At 41.1% G+C, this 18,635-nt stretch overlaps 1 protein-coding gene and 1 long non-coding RNA gene across 3 annotated transcripts; both read left to right on the forward strand.

Moving 5' to 3' along the window:
- Nucleotides 1-1,476: 1,476 nt before the first annotated feature.
- Nucleotides 1,477-17,687, forward strand: LOC104448948 (peptidyl-prolyl cis-trans isomerase FKBP18, chloroplastic). 2 transcript variants are annotated; one of them, XM_018875882.2, is made up of 6 exons: nt 1,477-1,792; nt 2,935-3,005; nt 3,089-3,175; nt 3,305-3,454; nt 3,607-3,666; nt 17,409-17,687. In XM_018875882.2, the coding sequence occupies exons 1-6, from the start codon at nt 1,534-1,536 to the stop codon at nt 17,475-17,477; spliced, it is 696 nt and encodes a 231-aa protein (XP_018731427.2). In that variant the 5' UTR covers nt 1,477-1,533; the 3' UTR covers nt 17,478-17,687. The 2 variants fall into 2 exon arrangements, with proteins under 2 accessions (XP_018731427.2, XP_010061209.2); XM_010062907.3 differs by lacking the exon at nt 17,409-17,687 and adding an exon at nt 4,006-4,316 and having other exon boundaries at nt 1,479-1,792.
- On the forward strand, nt 12,452-13,158 carry LOC120294832. The gene is made up of 2 exons (XR_005552171.1): nt 12,452-12,625; nt 12,712-13,158. It is a non-coding gene; the product is annotated as an uncharacterized LOC120294832 (long non-coding RNA).
- Nucleotides 17,688-18,635: the final 948 nt, after the last annotated feature.

Consider the following 18,635-nt stretch of genomic DNA (forward strand, 5'->3'; position numbering starts at 1 on the left):
AGTCCTAAAACTTGTCAAATTGGTTCAATTGAGTCATAAATTTAACATCGTTAGATTTCCTAACGGAAAATGCCGACGTGGCGCGATGTCATATTTTAAATGAATTTATATTTTCCACATGGTTTTTTAAAATTATTTTTATTCAAAAAGTTTAAAAATAGATTTAAAAACTAAAAATGAAAAACTAAATTTATTTAAAAAACAAAACTGTTAAAAAAAAAAAAAGAAAATGGCACCGGCGGCATTTCCACCGCAGCCCCGCCCATCGCCGGAGTGGCTCGGCGACGGTCGCCGGAGGGGCGGCGACGATCGCCGGCCTTGGGCTCGCCACGGCGAGGCCTCGTCGGCCGCAGCGAGGCCCGACCACCCCCCCTGTGTCGGGCGAGGACGCCCGATTTGGGCATGCCGGCCCTCACGGGGGCGGCGACCCTCGCCCTCCTTGTGGGAGGCCTCGCCGCCCTCACCCTCCTTGTGGGAGGCCTCACCGCCCTCGCACCGGGTCGGCGATGCTCGCCTAGATCTGGGCGTTTCGATTCGCTCCGTCGCACTCCCGACGCCGTGCCCCGACGCTGTCCCGGATCCGAGTGAGGGGGTTCTGGAGGGCAGGGGTTCCGTCGCCATCGCTGCATCGGACTGCTGCCGAGCCGTGATGCCGTAGGCCCGACGCCGTCCCCAGCAAACCAACCGTGACCCTTTGCGATGCTGGGCTGCTACTGTTCCTCGACGTCCTTTCGCTGATCCCCCTGACGCCATCGCTGCATCGGACTACCGTCGTCGCCTAGCCGCCATCGACGACTCCACCGATCCCGCGTCGGGGACGCCCAGATCTGGGCGAGCATCGCCGACTCCAGGCGAGGGCCGGCGAGGCCTCGCCTAGGGCGGGCGATGGTCGTCGGCCCCCCGTGAGGGACGGCGAGGGCAAGCCACCTCGCCCAGAGTCGGCGACCGTTGCCGGCCACTCCGGCGATGGGCAGAGGCAGAAGCACCACCTGCTTTTTTTTTTGCATAGTTTTGTTTTTTTAAATAAATTTAGCTTTACTTGACAAAAAAAAAAAATTAGCTTTTCCTTTTTTGTTTTTAAATCTAATTTAAATAATAATAAAAATAATGTTAAAAGTCACGTGTATAATAAAAATCATTTAAAATACCACGTCGCCGCCACGTCGGCATTTTCCGTTAATAAATCTAACGGTGTTAAATTTAGGACTCAATTGAACCAATTTGACAAATTTTAGGACTTGATTGCACTTTTTGTAAGTTTTAGGACTCAATTGTATTTTCCTTGTAAGTTTTAGGACTTATCTTGCACATATCCCCTTAAATTATAGACCAACTTTATAAAAATCAATGTTACTATAGGAACACTCCTCTTTACAACGGAGGAGGGGTTTGACAAAAAAAAAAAAAAAAAAAAAAACGGAGGAGGGACAAAGGTGTAAATTGGCGGGGAAAGGATATGAGGCGAATGCGGATTTTTGCGGTTCCTTTTAGCAGCTGACGCCGCATCTGCAAACCGCGAAAAGCACAACGGCCATGGCTTCCGTCCGGAGCTTCCTCAAACCGACCGCCCTCGACGGTCGTCTTCTCCGTCCAGCAGCCGCCTCGAACCGGCCGCCGGACGTCGCGAAGCAGCTCGCCCCTCCGGCTCGAGGCGCTTCGCGGAGGCTCGCGGTCTTGATCTCTTCGCTGCCGCTGCCGCTCGCGCTCGCGCTCACTTCACTGCCGCGGTCGTCGGAGGCCAGGGAGAGGCGCAACCGGAAGGCCATCCCTCTCGAGGAATACTCCACGACCCGTGAGTCTCCCGAGCCCTCCCGTTTTTTCTTTTTCTTTATTTTTTCTCGTTCCTCGGTTTCTTGTCTCGTCGAGAGCGTGAATTTGGTCGTGCTCTGCTGTCGCGCGTGCCGGGAGATGTTGCCGATTCCCTTGTTTGTAGTTGGGCGCGATTGTTGAAAGCGAACGCACGACCGAAATCGAATTCGATGTCAGATGGAGTGTTTGAAATACGTGCTTCATCCATCCTTGTGATTGAGTGAGCAAGTTGCTACGATGATGCAAGTGATGTGAGTATAATAGGCATTTGAGGAAGTAATTCGAGTCGCAATGTCGTTAGGTACGTCTCGGACTAGGTCGCGTTGCGATAAATGGGAGCTGGAATGTTACTTGTCGGAGGCTCTGAATTGTGATTTGCGCGGATTTTAGTCTGATGGTGTAGTTATAGTCAAGTTGTTCCTGCAGTTTCATTCTTCAGCGGAAGAGTGGAGAGGTGGTAGTGTGTTATTGTGTGTTTGTGGTTTGCCTTTCATGGACTGTATCTTTGACAATTTTGAAGCTGCCACTTGATATGATCATGTAGTTGAAGTGAATATGATTGGCATTAAAGATGTAATTCAGTCACATCGTGTCCTTAGGGACGATTAAAATGTGCACAGTTCAAAAAAGTTGGAGCTGGTGGTAATTACTAGTCCGAGTCTTGGTTCACAATTCGCATGGATTCTGTGGCTTTGTCATTTAATTCTGCTTATGCTAAGATCTTGAAGTTTACCTTGTGACTCTTTGTGCTACTTCTCTTTGTCATCATACCCGATGGAATGCAGTAGGAAAGGAATGCTTCCCTCTATTCATATCATTTCGAAGGGCCTAGCTTAGTTTTACTTTCCCCCCACTCCTCTTTCCCATGTACTACCTCTATAACCCATTTATTCAATTTAAAGTATTTCCTAACTGGACTCGTAAAAAGTTTTTGTTTTTTTTTTCCTGCCAATAGATACCCAAACTCAAACTAAATTCCTATTCCCCATACAGAGCAGAAAAGAATTGAAATCTAAGCTGCCAGATTTGTGCGGAAAAAGGGTTCTCTTGTGTTTCACGAGAGGAAGTCGCATTTTAGCATCCTATCTGTTATGTTTTAGTAAGCAATTCCAATACCTGCAACAGCTGATGGAGTGAAATACTATGATATCATTGAGGGAAAGGGTCCGGTAGCTACAAAAGGATCGACAGTCCAGGTTTGTTGAGGTTGGTTTTCTGTTTATATTTCCTTGAGCAATATATGAACTGGTAACATTTTGTGTTCAATCCTCTGTTGCAGGTGCATTTTGACTGTATTTATCGTGGTATTACTGCTGTATCAAGTCGAGAATCTAAGCTTTTAGCTGGAAATCGCATCATTGCTCAGGTCTTATACTTGGATTTTCTTTTTTCATTTCATTTTGTTTTTTGTTATAGAGAAATTTCCCTCATTTTTGACTTGTGCCTTATCTGGACAAATGCTTTGCTAATGTGCAAGCTTACTTGGCATTATTAGCCATATGAATTCATGGTAGGATCTCCTCCAGGAAAGGAACGCAAGCGTGGATCTGTAGATAATCCAAATGGATTATTTTCAGCACAGGCAGCTCCCAAGCCGCCACCTGCTATGTACTCGATAACAGAAGGGATGAAAATGGGTGGAAAGGTGATTTTCTCTTGGTTCCCAGTGGCAGTAAATATTCATCAATGTGGCTAGTTTGCCATTCAGTACCTGAATTGCATACCCTTTGACTAGTGCTGTTGTATTTTCCTTGTCATATCTTGTCTTATTGTTCTTGAACTTTCGTCCTTTTTCAGAGAACAGTGATCGTTCCTCCAGAGGCTGGCTACGGTCAGAAGGGAATGGCTGAGATACCGGTAGTCTTTGTATTCTTGATCATGACTAACAATCATTTTTGTTGTGACATGAGTACCTTTATTATGGCCATCAAATCAGCAGGTCATCAAATGATGTCATTGGGAATTAACAACTTTGTGTTTAGGAGCTGAAAATACCACCAAATGCCCGGTTCTTAGAGCTTGCTTGAATTTTATTGCGTCTTTTAAGATTTCAATTCCAATCCTAACTGAGGTTTTCAGTATATTTGCATGCTGGCTGGAGTTCAGCTGCATTTGGCATCTATGAGCGTGTCATTACACGTTGTTGAAAGGTAAATATGATTTATTCCGGAGAGTAATTGTATTTTCCTTTTCCAGCCAGGAGCCACCTTTGAACTGAATATCGAGCTTCTGCAAGTAGAACGGCCTGAAGGAAACCAGACCTAGCATTGGGTGAGCAGGACCATGAGGAGATGGAGTTGATATAATGCTGAAATTTTGTCTCTTTTTCTTCTAACAGAAGGCAGATGAGTCGGCTGAGGGATCCTTATGGGCAGAGCCACTAGTCAGATTGAAATTGTGACTCTCCAGTTTCTACATATACTGTCTGTATCAAAAAAGCCCCTGCACATTTTGTTTGTATCTACCAGGATTTTGGAATTCAACGAAACACCTTCTTCATCTTCTTATATTCTTGCTTCTAATGCTGCAGAATTCACTGATAATTGTCTGTACTGTATAAATGAGACTGTTGACCGCATGAGTAGAGACTAAATTTCCAAACTTCTCTCCCATCCTCTTTAAGGAAAACAAGATCGGCACCTGCTTGCAACAACTCTGGTTTATCTTATCACAAGAATGGGAACATTGGATGATAGTTAGGAACAGTGTTTTTGTGCTCTGCCATATTTACAGTTGGGAATCTGGCATACTTATTCCATCAACCTTGAACATTTGTTGAATGAAGAAGCAAAATTTAGAAGGATGGGGAGTATGCAAGTTGCAACAGAATTGCATATTATGTCAAAACAACGAGTAGTCCACTGTGTCATATTTTTTTTTTTTCTTTTGAATTGCTGGCATTTTTCTTTAATAATGAAAAAATCGACCATAGATAAACTCCAACCCTTGAGATTCCTCAATAATCTTGTAGACAAGTCACACGGGAGCCACGAGCCAAAATTTCCATTTTCCTTTTGGAAATTGTGCGCGGCATTTTACATATTACTCTTAGTACGAAGCACGAAGCCTAAAATCAATATGGAAGGGTAGTTTTACGGTAACTTTCGTTTTCTATGAGTGCATCATATTGTGCTAAATGATTAGATCCTGTTTATTATTATTTGACAGTCTTCGTTTTGTGGTTTTATGGCATAATAAGGGCCATTTTCAGCAATTAATTTTGTCAGTTTGATATTCCAATTGCCAAAATTCGACACCAGGAATCCTCTTAGAATATACACACATTCGTTCATTACCCATTGAATACATTATACATGCAATGGACTAATGGAGTATTTCATAAAACAAAGAAAACATGCAACGGAGATAATAATTGTCACTTTATCTTTCCTTACCAAAAAAAAAAAAAATTGTCACGTTATCTTTAGGGAACAAGTCGAGAAAACAACCGCAGCCCATTCGATCAGTCAGACCCATGCCCCGACCAAAACGACAATTCAACATCGCCATTGCTCGCCGGAGCCACATTCCCGATTACCTCATTGAACTGCATGGAATTGGTTAATGACATCTGGTCATACCAATGTTGACCTGAAGTGGCCTCTCAATAGGCTAATTCATTAGATAAGTGCATGGTATGTTGCGGCGTGGCAGCAAATCTGGATTGGCATCATGACTATTTTCACGCTGCTGTTACTTTCAGCTTGCTTGAATTTTCATTGCTGTCTAACGATAGGTTGCAAGAATGAGCATGCAATCAGGGGTTCCATTGGAGCATACGTGCATGATCTTACTTGAAACTGTTTGTCGAGAAAATAACATCAGATAATATACAAGATGTACGACTAAGCACCATGTGATCTAGTAGTTTCTACCGTATGGACAAGATGAACTACGGCAGGTGATATAATAATTTCTCAAGTTTTCTCTTCTCTGACAGATACATAATCAGTGCTGTTTATGAGTGCAGACATGCTTAGAAATTGCACAACCAGAGAGAAACAATCATTTTCGTAAGAAGATAATGAATGACTACTATTCCCCATCTGTATCATTGCACCAGCATAAGGCTCTTGATGCAGAGTCTTAAGCATTGCTGTGAAATTTCCAAGTCCACCTAAGTCATAAAGTTCTTTTGTTGGGATTCATACTGTCCACAAGCTTCCTAAATGAGCAATGATCCTCTGTTTTGGGACAAAGATAGGATACACTGGAATAAGAAACTGCTATTTTGGATTCAGCTTTGTCTTGTAGAATATTTCAAAGCTTAGTTTCTGGGTCAGTGGCAGTTCGACAATGGTGTAGTAGAGTTAGTCTTACTTCTTGTGATGTGATTCCGTGTGTCTGATGTCACAATTAAGAGTTCCTATACTTGTAAACATTACGCAATTTTCACTTCCATTCTCCTAAGGATGTGAGACCACTTTTCTACTGTTGGAGAACTGTAACTCCAAGCAACTGTCACTGGTCCAGAAGAAAATACTTGCAATCATGTTTATCTTATGCAGTTTCATTCTCGTCTGCATCCAAGTGTCATGAAATGAAGTCGGCTTTATTTACAACAAAATTGAGCTGCAAAACGCATCTCGAGCATTATTGACAGAGAAATACTTGGAGGATAAACCCAAGCCAAAATCAGTAGAGGAAGAGAAGAACAGGGAAGGGATTAGAGATGAAAGCAAATGGGTCAAGACAGCATCCAGCTATGAGTAGCTGCATTATAAGGAGGAATAACTTGAGAAACATTCTAATCTTGGTATTATAGCCACTCCTAGCTTACTTGTTCATTGTGGTGCCGCCACTTCCAGTGCGCTGCATGTTTTTTTAATCAAAAGCTGGGTATTTATCGGCAGCCACTTCCCTAGTCAAACAGAAGTGCAAACCGTGTTACATTCAGAGACCACATGGGTCAAATAATGTTTACTAAAAATGAAAGGAGATCTCCTGGTTCCTGAATTAAACCTAGCCACATATGCATGATGAATAACGGAGTCCTAAACGAATAGGTCACCAACAAATCTTTCAGTCCTTGGTTTGAGACATAGTTTTGGAGATGTAGAACCGCCTGCATCTGCTGCCGCACTAAAATCACAAGGTGAGAGGACCCTTATAGTTTCATTCTAAAAAATGTCCAAGGACAAACCCGTTTCTATGGACTGATTGTTCATAGGTGTCTAAGTATCTGTACGTATTTTAGTTCCTTGGAGACATGAGCCTATACCATTCCGAAGCGATTCTCTTTTTCAGATCTTAGTCGGAGCATCCAAGAATGGCCAGGAACATTGATAAGGGCTTGATCTACTCCAGCAATTGAAAGCATAAACAATTCATTAACGGTCTAGAGATAAAGAAACATGCATTCAAATGTGAAATTCTTTAACATCGAAGATAAAGAAACATGCGTTCCTACTTCAAAAAAGTCTGCAACATGTGCACATCAGATTGACTCTTCATCGGAGACAAAGAAACAAAAGGTGAAATCTTTTATAAGGAGGCCGGTACTAATTATGGTCACTAATTCAAATGCGAAATATTTTAATATCGAAGATAAAGAAACATGCGTTCCTACTTCTTTAACATGTACACATCAGATTGACTCTCGTGCGTTTATGGCCAGACAAAGTCCTTTCCAGAGTCAGAGTCAATGGTAGAAGATCGGATTGGGCGGCTTCGTTGTTCCATGACCACTGACTGAAGATCATTTACTTCAACGATGTCTTTACTTTTATGAAGATGGGATTCGCCGGCCTCTTGTTTCTTCTTGCCTTGCTTTCTTAGCTACCTGCTTCCTTCACCTTTGAGTCATGAAACCCGTGAGCCTTAGTTTTGCAGAGTTTCGATCATGCCACTTGCTTCTTGGGATTGCTTTTGCGCTGTGCTTTAACCGAGTCTCATCCACCACCAATGAAACAGACACATCCGCGCTGCTCGCCTTTAAGGCCGGCATATCCGAAGATCCTTTTGGGGTGCTCAGCTCATGGAATGATAGCATTGGGTTTTGCCAATGGTATGGCGTTATGTGTGGCTGGAGGCATCAGCGGGTCATGGTCCTGGACTTGCAATCACAAGGATTGTTTGGATCAATCTCTCCTCATATCGGAAACCTCAGCTTCTTAAGGGAAATGTGGCTGCAAAACAATAGTTTCAATCAAGAAATCCCTCCACAGCTCGGCCAGTTGCGTCGCTTTCATATCCTAGGATTGACCTTCAATTTATTGGTTGGCGAAATTCCCAAAAACATATCAGGTTGCTCAAATCTGGTCATTCTCAGGCTTGAGAACAACGAACTAACCGGAGAAATTCCTAGAGAGCTTGGGTCATTGCTGAAGCTACGGGAGTTCTCTTTGTATGCTAATAATCTTAGCGGGAGTATGCCTTCCTCCATTGGGAACTTATCTTCACTGGAGATCCTTTTTTTAACTGAGAACAACTTGAGTGGAAGCATTCCCCAAGTTTTAGGCCGCCTTAAAAGCTTGCAATTCATTAGCTTTGCAGCAAATGGAGTGTCGGGTACGATCCCATCTTTATTAGTCAATCTCTCTTCCCTACCTCCGTTTGATGCTGCAGACAATGAGATACAAGGGACACTTCCTGCTAGCATGGGTCTAAAACTCCCAGATGTTTTTTTTAGCGTTTTCGGGAACCAACTTCAGGGACCAATTCCTCCGTCGATATCGAATTGCACAAATCTAGTTATTCTTCAGCTTGGAGATAATAGATTTTCTGGAAAAGTACCTTCTTTGGAAAATTTGTATAATCTTAGTATTCTTTATATCCTTGCTAATCAGCTTGGTAGTGGAGAACCTGAAGACTTGAGCTTCCTTTGCTCATTAACCAACAGCAGCAAATTAGATTTCGTGTGAATCGGCAGGAACAAGTTTGGTGGAGTGTTGCCTATATGCGTAGGTAATTTATCCATCACTCTCACGGTATTTGATGTAAGCGAGAATCAAATATCTGGAAAGATTCCGGAAGAAATTGGGAATTTTATCAACCTGGAAGTGTTGTTAATGAATCTCAATAAGCTTTCACATGTTATCCCCTCAAACTTGGGAAATCTACGAAATCTATCAAAACTGCTTTTAAGTGATAACAACCTAGGAGGGACTATTCCATCTTCTTTAGGAAATCTAAGCAAGTTGATCGACCTATTCCTTGATGGGAACAACTTTCATGGGCAAATTCATTCACCTCTATCAAATTGCATGTCTCTTAATTCGCTCGATTTGTCTAATAACAATCTCAGTGGTGTTATACCCCCCCAACTTATGAGTCTTTCATCATTAGCAATCATTGTGAACTTATCTTGTAACCATTTGATTGGGGTTCTACCCCCAGAAGTTGGCAACTTGAGAACTTTGACTTCGTTGGATATCTCGAACAATTTATTGGTAGGTGAAATCCCAAGTAGTTTAGGTGATTGCACTTCATTGACATCGCTGAGGATGGGGGGCAACTTCTTCCATGGGTCGATTCCTCAATCAATCATATCATTAGGAGGCATTGGAGAACTAGATCTTTCATGCAACAATTTGTCGGGTCAAATTCCAGAATTCTTAACAATATTTCGTTCCTTGAAACTTTTAAATTTATCCTACAATAACTTCGAAGGCATGCTACCACGTGAAGGAGTCTTTAGGAATGCTACTGGTACTTCTATTATTGGGAATAATAAGCTTTGTGGTGGGCTACCGGAATTTCATCTCCCCAATTGCATCTTTGAAAGCTTTAAGAGTAGAAAGATCAATTTAGTGAAATTGTCCACTTCTGTTATTCTCAGAGTTCTTGGAATAGCTCTTATTCTAGCTTCCGTATATCTTTGTTGGTTGAAGAAGACGGTGATGGAACTAGTTTCAAGTTCAAGGGATGATTTATGTCCAAATGTATCTTATGGAATACTCCTAAAAGCAACTGATGGTTTTTCTTCAACAAATTTGATTGGTGCTGGAAGCTTTGGTTCTGTTTATAGGGGTGTACTTGAGGTTAGTGGAACTACTGTTGCCGTGAAGGTGCTTCATCTAGTCTGTCATGGTGCTTTGAAGAGCTTCAATGTCGAGTGCGAGGCATTAAAGAACATAAGATATCGAGATCTTTTGAAAATATTGATAGTTTGCTTTGGCAATGATTATCAAGGAAATGATTTTAAGGTCTTAATCTATGAATTCATGGACAATGGTAGCCTAGAACAGTGGCTTCACCCAAGTGCAACATCATCTCATCACAATGGAGTTCCAAGAAAGTTGAATTTCATTCAAAAGATAAATATTGCCATTGGTGTTGCTTCTGCACTGGATTATCTTCATCACCAGTGCCACATCCCCATCATTCATTGTGATCTAAAGCCAAGCAATATCCTCTTAGATTCTGCGATGGTCGCACATGTTGGTGACTTTGGATTGGCGAAATTCCTTATTGGATCATCTTTTGATACTGTAGCTAATCAGATGAGTTCTGTGGGTTTTATGGGACAATCGGCTATGCTCCACCAGGTACTCTCTCTCTCTCTCTCTCTCTCTCTCTCTCTCTCTCTCTCTCTCTCTCTCTCTCATCGATGGTCTTCCGGTCTGAAGTTTGGTAGCGAATAATAATTCTTATAGTCTTACGCACATTAGATTCTGATTATTTATATGCACTCCAAATTTGACCTGCACTTGCTCTCCATGTGTGGCAGAATATGCAATGGGGTGTGAGGTTTCAAGAGAAGGTGACATCTATAGTTACGGCATTCTTTTACTAGAAATGTTCACAGGATTAAGTCCCACCGATGACACCTTTAGAGACAATTTGACTCTTCAGGGTTTTGTCACAAAAGCTTTGCCTGAACGAGTGTTCGAAATAATGGATAGTGCTTTGCTTCAAGAAAGAGAGAGCCATCTAGGTCCCTATAATCCTCAGCATGACATATTTCAAGAGTGTTTGGTTATGATCTATAATATTGGAGTTGCTTGTTCGAACAAGGTGCTTGGAAGACGAATGAGTATTAGTGGAGTTACAAATCAGTTGCATCGGATTAGGGAGAAACTCCTTGCTCTGGGCTTACATGGACAGGTAAATTCTATAACTGAAGAGAGAATCAATCATCCTTTTCTCTTTTAGACCATAATGGATGATTGTTCATCATCTGCATCCGTACATATCTAACCTTACACAAGGCCTTGGGTGCCTGCACATTTTTCAGTATTTTTGGTTTACTCAAAGCTCTGATTTGGTGCCATGTTATGTAAAAGTGAATAAAAATAAATTTTCATGACCTTTTTTTTTTCCATTTGTATGATGCTCATTAAGAGGTATTGCAATCGATTAGCTTGTGGAAATCTTATTTAAGGGAAAGCTTGGTTTCTGTAGATTGACTGGAAATGGGCTCCGGAATTGAACTAATGTTCCAAAAGCTATGTTCGGTCAAGAAAAAGCAATACTACTGTTTTGGTGGATGAATAAGGATGTATAGCTTTTGGATTCAACATACTAGAATGACGTGCACAACAAGAATTATTTGGGATTGTTTTGTAGAATGATATTACATGACTATTGGGTTTTTCTTAGTGTGTAAGTGGAAATTCTCCAGCACTACGGCTATCATTAAATTTCATTCTCGCATTTTAGAAAAGTTAGTTGATCGCCTTTTTTCTCGAAAGCACCTAATCACATATGCATTTGACTTACTATAAGTATATGGAGCAGTCATATTTCATTATATGAGATTCGTTAATTGCGCGGATAACCAGCTTTCAAAGGTAGAAATTACTGATAAATCAAGAAAATAGTAACCGTTGATATGCTCAAACTTGCTTCTCTAAATAGAAAGTGACCATAAACATGGAGTTATTAAAAATTTATAATTTGAAAGTAAAGGCACTTTTTATCATGACAAAATTAGTGATCACTGAAATGCAAACACCTACTTTCCATGGAGAAAACTTACTAGCTGTGTTATAAGACTTACTCAGTATAATCGCATACCCGAATTTTGTACGAAAGTTATTCATGGGGTGTGGAGAAAATTATTAACTATTAATAGGGCAATAATAATTTTCTTCTTAAAGAAAGTTACTATTCACATTGACAAAGAACTGGGTATTAGGGGCAATTGGTTTCCAAGTCTCAAAATTGGGATCCACCGGTCCAGTCTAATAGAATTGGTTACTATTTCTTTTTCATTTTTCTATTTAGATATCTTATTATCCAAAACATGACAATGAATAAGTTCAAAGCTCGAGACAAATCCTGTATTTCCATTAAGATATCTAATTCTCAAATTACAGGCTCTTATTTTCTCAGAAACAAAAACTAAACTCACTAATTCTTTTGAAAAAATAGAAAAATAAGCATATGTTATCGGTCCGATATGGTTTTTCTTGGAATCAGGAATCGGACTGTTCGGATAGTAATTTCACTTTTAAGAAATGGGAACTAGACTGACACTCTCAAAAACCGGATCCAACAGGCCTATTCGGTCTAGTCCGGGTGGTTTCTAGTTTGGGCAGTTCGTTTTGTACATCCTTCTAAGTTCTTTATAGTAACTTGATTTCAAAGTGTTAAGGGGTGGATATTGCAAAAAATCGAGATACCGCGGGGGCAAATCGCGACAGCCTCAAAAACCTAGGGGGCATGATGCGATCTTTCCCCTAAACGACCCGCAAAGTCTTTGACGCTATGGGCGTCTGCTGCACTTGCACAAATTCCCACGCCAGTTCGAGAGACGATCGAGCACTCGCGCATGAAGATGGGGTTTCGGTTCGACCTACTGGTCCTCGCGGTGGCCCTGCTCTCGACTCCGGCGCTCTCCGATCTGGTGTTGACCAGGGTCGATCGGCGCGTGAGTCTCTCTCTCTCTCTTCTCCTCCTTCCTTCTCCCCGCGAGCTCGCGGCTGTTAACTTTTCGATCCGGCTCGTATCAAGCAGGTTTTAGAGGGGTTTCTGGTTTTGAGGTCTTTAAGATGTGATTGCTTTTGCCGTGACGTTTGAACTGGTTCCGATGCCATCGGCGTCGTCGATGTGCGATTCGCGAATCGAGTATCGAGAGATGTGCCGGGAGGCCTTCATTGTTTGAATCAGATGCGAGGAGGCGGGTTCTGGGGATGTGGAGGTTTTCTAGGTTGGTTTGCATTTTAGAGCATTTGCACTCGTGTCGGATGATTGGGCTGTCTGATAGTGGTTCTTTACTGGAGTGGTCGGTTTTAACGATCCTCCTGTCGTGAGGATGATGAGAGTAGATTGTGATAAGTGAATGGGCTCCTCGAAATTTAAAGGATTTTTTTGCTGGTCGAAAGGTCCAATGGGTTTTGTCTGGTTTAGATATGATGAGAAAAGGATTAACTCATTTCAGGGTAGAGGGTTTCCATATCTAAATCTGCAAGACTGTCACGTGGAATAATGGAGCTGAAAAAGCATTCAGTTGAACCATGATACTTATGATATTCGTTGACAATTACACGAACCGCTTGACTAAAATTATCAGAAAAGAATTTTGGGAAGAATACTGAAATTCTAATGTTCAATAATTCAAAAAAAATCTAACCAAAATGAAGGTGAATTCCTACACCAAAGGTAGGATATTACAGAAAATGTCAGTACCTGAGGTGCATATGCACAACCAAGGGCACCGACTATAATTCCTCCTAAGACAAAGCCGCCAACAAAGATGCTTGCACTGCTCGGCCTTCCACCATCTCTGCATAAGAGAACAAGCAAAAGACTAGCATCAGATACATTCAATCACAACTAGGACTATAGCCATTATGTCACAATTCGATAGAATTATTAAAATTTTAGGTAATGAGTTTCGTATTATGAACAGAAATTTCTTCTTGTTGGCTGACCTGTCTAACATGTCAAGCATAAAACGAAAGAATTTATTATTGAAATAAATATCATTTGTATTTTTAGAATTGTGGAATGCGTTTGCCTCCACCGCATGAATCTTCCAGATCCATCCTTGCCCAAATAGATTTAGAAACACATTTTCCACGCTGATCAGATATACAAGTTTAGAGTAACTAAACTATGTCTGCACATCAATGGAAGGAAGCCAGGAATAGAGAAACAGGACAAGGAAATACTGCATAAAAATGTGTCCTGGCTCTCTCTTTCTCTCCTCCCTCGGCCCCTTTCCCCTCAACTTTTTTTCTTTCCCTCTGTCACCCACAACATTTTACAGATTTGCCAGATCTTGACAAGTATTCAATGTGTCTCTGTTTTGAATACCCATTTCTGAAACATAAGGTCTATACAGGTCTGACATAGACGGGACAACAATAGAAGAAAAACTGACTGCTGATTAAGCTTCCAGTTAGTAATTGCATCCAAATTCCAGCACCTCAACATCAGATCACAACTAAGTTGCAATACTTGGCAGTACCTATACTCAGCACTGACAGTGAGTTGCCTTGATGAGCGGAGCTGCAGCATTCCAGTTTGATTTGTAGCGAACAACAAGTTTGTACGCCGTACACTTCCCAGGCATCGGACTGGTGACTTGAGCGGACAACCTGGCAATATGTTCCGGAATAAACAGCACAGGTCCGCTTAACTAAATGATAAGTCGAAGCTCTAAGCACAACGAGCCTTAAAAATCTACTGCCGGTCAAATATGAGTCAGATTATGGCAACATAAACCATAAAATGTAGAATGACGTCCTATCATATCAGAAGCTAAGGAAAGGTGTTCAGGTATAACTTGTATATCATCTGATTCAAATCAAGAAAGGGAGTAAGATGCCGATGTCTAAATAGAGGATGCACAAAACCTCTGCTCAGCAATCGGGCAGATTTATTCCAACATGACGAGATGAACCTTTCGAGTGAGAATTACACCGTGAGTCATGCTAATGTGGTAGCACACGCCCATCACGTACTCTAGTCTTCGTCACAAGTTTTTGCACATTCATTGAAAACGAGCACCACACCAACAAGTCATACGATATATCGATCGGACGAAAGACTTTCTTGCGCAAGACAGCTAATCATTACAAGCATGCCACAGGCGACGACACCCATAAGAAGCCGCACAATGCGACTTCTTTACGAGATAAAAGCAATAGGCAAGGCAGACGGCCGCAAAAACTAGATTTCCCGCCGTGATCTGCAGTCAATCACAGGTCTCGAGCTCGCTAAAACTCATCGCAGGCTACTTAATGCAATAGTCAAAGTGTACAGGAATTAGTAACACTGATTTGCAGGCATTTGCCTTCTCTTCATCTCACGGCTCACCAACAAACATCCGTTTATTCAGCCTTTTTTCTAGGATCAAGCGCGAATCAAAGCTAGCAATCAGCACAAAACATCGAACAGAAAGACGAAATCGAAAGGGAGATCGTTACTGGACGAGAGCTGCGCCCGGGGATTTTTCACTGAGGCCAGAGGACTTGAGACTACGCTCATTGTCACGGTGTGCGGCGGGCAGCGGGAGCTAGGCCGGCGATCGGTGGAGGCGAAGCGCAAGGGCGGCGAGGTTCGATTCGAGAGAGGAATGAGAAATGGAAGGAGGGAGGAGATTAGAAAAGGGACGATCCATTGTGGTGCTCAATAGTATCGATGCAGCTCGCTCGCTTGGGAGCGACACAGTCGAAGAGATGAAGAGCGGTGGCGATCCCCTGCTTCGAAGACTGAACGTAAAGGATATTATCAAAGTTTGAAGACTGCCAGAAGATTGAACGTAACACATGTCTAAAGTCTATTTTGAAGATTTTCAGACTTCTATGTCAAAGTGTGAAGACTGCTAGACGTTAGTGTCAAAGACTGTTCTACATTAGAAGTTTGCCCACTCTGACAAATTCCAGACTGAACGTGAATGAAGAACCAAAAGACAGACTCTATGTTGAAGTTGAACTTATTCAGATTGTGTCCAGATCTTAAAGCTAAATCTGTTCAGAAGCAAAATATGTTCAGACTTACGTCCAGATTGTAAAGTCTATTGCACTCAGACTCTACTTCAGACTGAAGATATTTAGATTCTACTTCAGTCTAAACACTCTTAGACTTTACGTCCAGAACGAGACATAAGTTCAGAATGTAGCAGATTCAGAACGAAGCATGTTCAGAACGAAATAACTTGACAGAACGTAACACAAGCCCAAACATATAACGGCTAGTGATCTGGTTTGAATTTTACATCGAGATAGATTTGATTGACTCAATCTAATTGATTGACAATTGGATTGTGAAGATAAGAACTTTCTATACGAAGAAGTTTTATTTATGGAAACCAAGACTCTATTTGTATGAGCGATCATAATCAATTTGAGATTCTACTTCTATCACTCAACGGTTACTAAATCTTCTAGATATAGATTTGTCCAATGGGTAAATTGGAAGACGATTTTCTAGATATTGTCAAACGGCTAGTTTGGAAGTGAAGGAGTATTTAAGGAAATCAAGGACCAATGAGCAAGTAAGAGACGGAGCGTAGAATTTATAATTCCAAAGTTTAAGCGACCTTCGATCATACACTTATCTCTTGTGAGCTTAAATGTTTGTGATCGTGAGAGAAATACCAAAAGAGTGACTTAGTGAGATAGTGTGATCTACCACTGAATGTTTGCACTCAAAGTTGTAATCTCTTGTTGGTTGCATAGTGGAATCCAGCCAAAAGGCTATTAGCGTAGGAGAGTGGACGTATACTTAATCTAAGCCGAACCACTATAAATTCTGTGTTCTTATTCTCTTCCCTGAACTCCTTTATTTTGTTCATAGTTCTATTTAACTGCTAAAGTTTGAATTTGCTCAAAGTCTGTTGTTTTTCAGATTCAGTTTCAAAAGTAAAATATTTCTACTGTTCTTTGCGGAAAATTGTCTTCACACCTATTCACTCCCCTCTAGGTGTTCATACTAGCACTTACAGTGCCTTATTTGGACAAATGCTTTGCTAATGTGCAAGCTTACTTGGCATTATTAGCCATATGAATTCAAGGTAGGATCTCCTCTAGGAAAGGAACGCAAGCGTGGATTTGTAGATAATCCAAATGGATTATTTTCAGCACAGGCAACTCCCAAGCCACCACCTGCTATGTACTCGATAATAGAAGGGATGAAAGTGGGTGGAAAGGTAATTTTCTCTTGGTTTCCAACGGTAGTAAATATTCACTAATGTGGCTAGTTCGCCATTCAGTATCCGAATTGCATACCCTTTGACTAGTGCTATTATATTTTCCTTGTCATAACTTCTTTGTCTTATTGTTCTTCAAGTTTCGTCCTTTTTTAGAGAACAGTGATTGTTCCTCCAGAGGCTGGCTATGGTCAGAAGGGAATGGTTGAGATACTGGTAGTCTTGGTATTTTTGATCGTGACTAACAATCATTTTTGTTGTGACGTGAGTACCTCTTTAATGGCCATCAAATCAGCAAGTCGTCAAATGATGTCATTGGGAATTAACAAACTTCGTGTTTAGGAGCTGAACATACCACCAAATGCCTGGTTCTTAGAGCTTGCTTGAATTTTATTGCATGTTTTAAGATTTCAATTCCAATCCTAACTGAGGTTTTCGGTGTATTTGCATGTTGGCTGGAGTTCAGCTGCATTTGGCATCTCTGAAAGTGTCATTACATGTTGTTGAAAGGTAAATATGATTTATTCCCGAGAATAATTGTGTTTTCCTTTTCCAGCCAGGAGCCACCTTTGAACTGAATATCGAGCTTCTGCAAGTAGAACAGCCTGAAAGATGCCAGACTTAGCATTGGGTGAGCAGGACCATGAGGAGATGGAGTTGATATAATGCTGAAATTTTGTCTATTTTTCTTCTAACAAAAGGCAGATGAGTCAGCTGAGGGATCCTTATGGGCAGAGCGATTAGTCAGATTGAAATTGTGACTCTCTAGTTTCTACATATGCTATCTGTATCAAAAAAGCCCCTGCACATTTTGTATGTATCTACCAGGATTTTGGAATTCAACGAAACACCTTCTTCATCTTCTTCATCTTCTGATATTCTTGCTTCTAATGCTGCAGAATTCACTGATATTGTTTGTATTGTATAAATGAGACTGTTGACCGCAGGAGTAGAGACTAAATTTCCAAACTTCTCTCCCATCCTCTTCAAGGAAAACATGATCGGCACCTGCTTGCAACAAGCTCTGGTTATCTTATCACAAAAATAGGAACATTGGATGATAGTTAGGAACAGTGTTTTTGTGCTCTGCCATACTTACAGTTGTGAATCTGGCATTCTTGAACATTTGTTGAATGAAGAAGCAAAATTTAGAAGGATGAGGAGCATGGAAGTTGCAACAGAATTGCATATTATGTCAAAACGAGTAGTCCACTGTGTCATTTTTTTTTCTTTTGAATTGCTGGCATTTTTCTTTAATAATGAAAAATTCCACCATAGATAAACTCCAACCTGTGAGATTCCTCAATAATCTTGTAGACAAGTCACACAGGAGCCAAAATTTCCATTTTCCTTTTGGAAATTGTGCGCGGCATTTTACATATTAATCTTAGTACAAAGCACGAAGCCTAAAATCAAGATGGAAGGGTGGTTTTACGGTAACTTTCGTTTTCTATGAGTGCTTCATATTGTGCTAAATGATTAGATCCTGTTTATTATTATTTGATAGTCTTAGTTTTTGTGGTTTTATGGCATAATAAGGGCCATTTTCAGCAATTAATTTTGTCAGTTTGATATTCCAATTGCCAAAATCCCACACCAGGAATCCTCTTAGAATATACACACATTCGTTCATTACCCATTGAATACATTATACATGCAATGGACTAATGGAATATTTCATAAAACAAAGAAAACATGCAACGGAGTTAATATTTGTCAGTTTATCTTTAGGGAACATTTACATTTTCGTTGAAATGTATTTTCCCTTGGTTCATTTCTAGCA

Source organism: Eucalyptus grandis, chromosome 6 (assembly GCF_016545825.1).
Source record: "Eucalyptus grandis isolate ANBG69807.140 chromosome 6, ASM1654582v1, whole genome shotgun sequence".
Classification (NCBI taxonomy): Eukaryota; Viridiplantae; Streptophyta; class Magnoliopsida; order Myrtales; family Myrtaceae; genus Eucalyptus; species Eucalyptus grandis.

What these genes read in the sequence shown, in the direction of transcription:
- LOC104448948 (XM_018875882.2), top strand. Translation starts at nt 1,534, where the DNA reads ATGGCTTCCGTCCGGAGCTTCCTCAAACCGACCGCCCTCGACGGTCGT. An exon ending in CGAGGAATACTCCACGACCC is followed by an intron (nt 1,793 to 2,934) that starts GTGAGTCTCCCG and finishes TACCTGCAACAG; the next exon opens with CTGATGGAGTGAAATACTAT. An exon ending in CAAAAGGATCGACAGTCCAG is followed by an intron (nt 3,006 to 3,088) that starts GTTTGTTGAGGT and finishes CCTCTGTTGCAG; the next exon opens with GTGCATTTTGACTGTATTTA.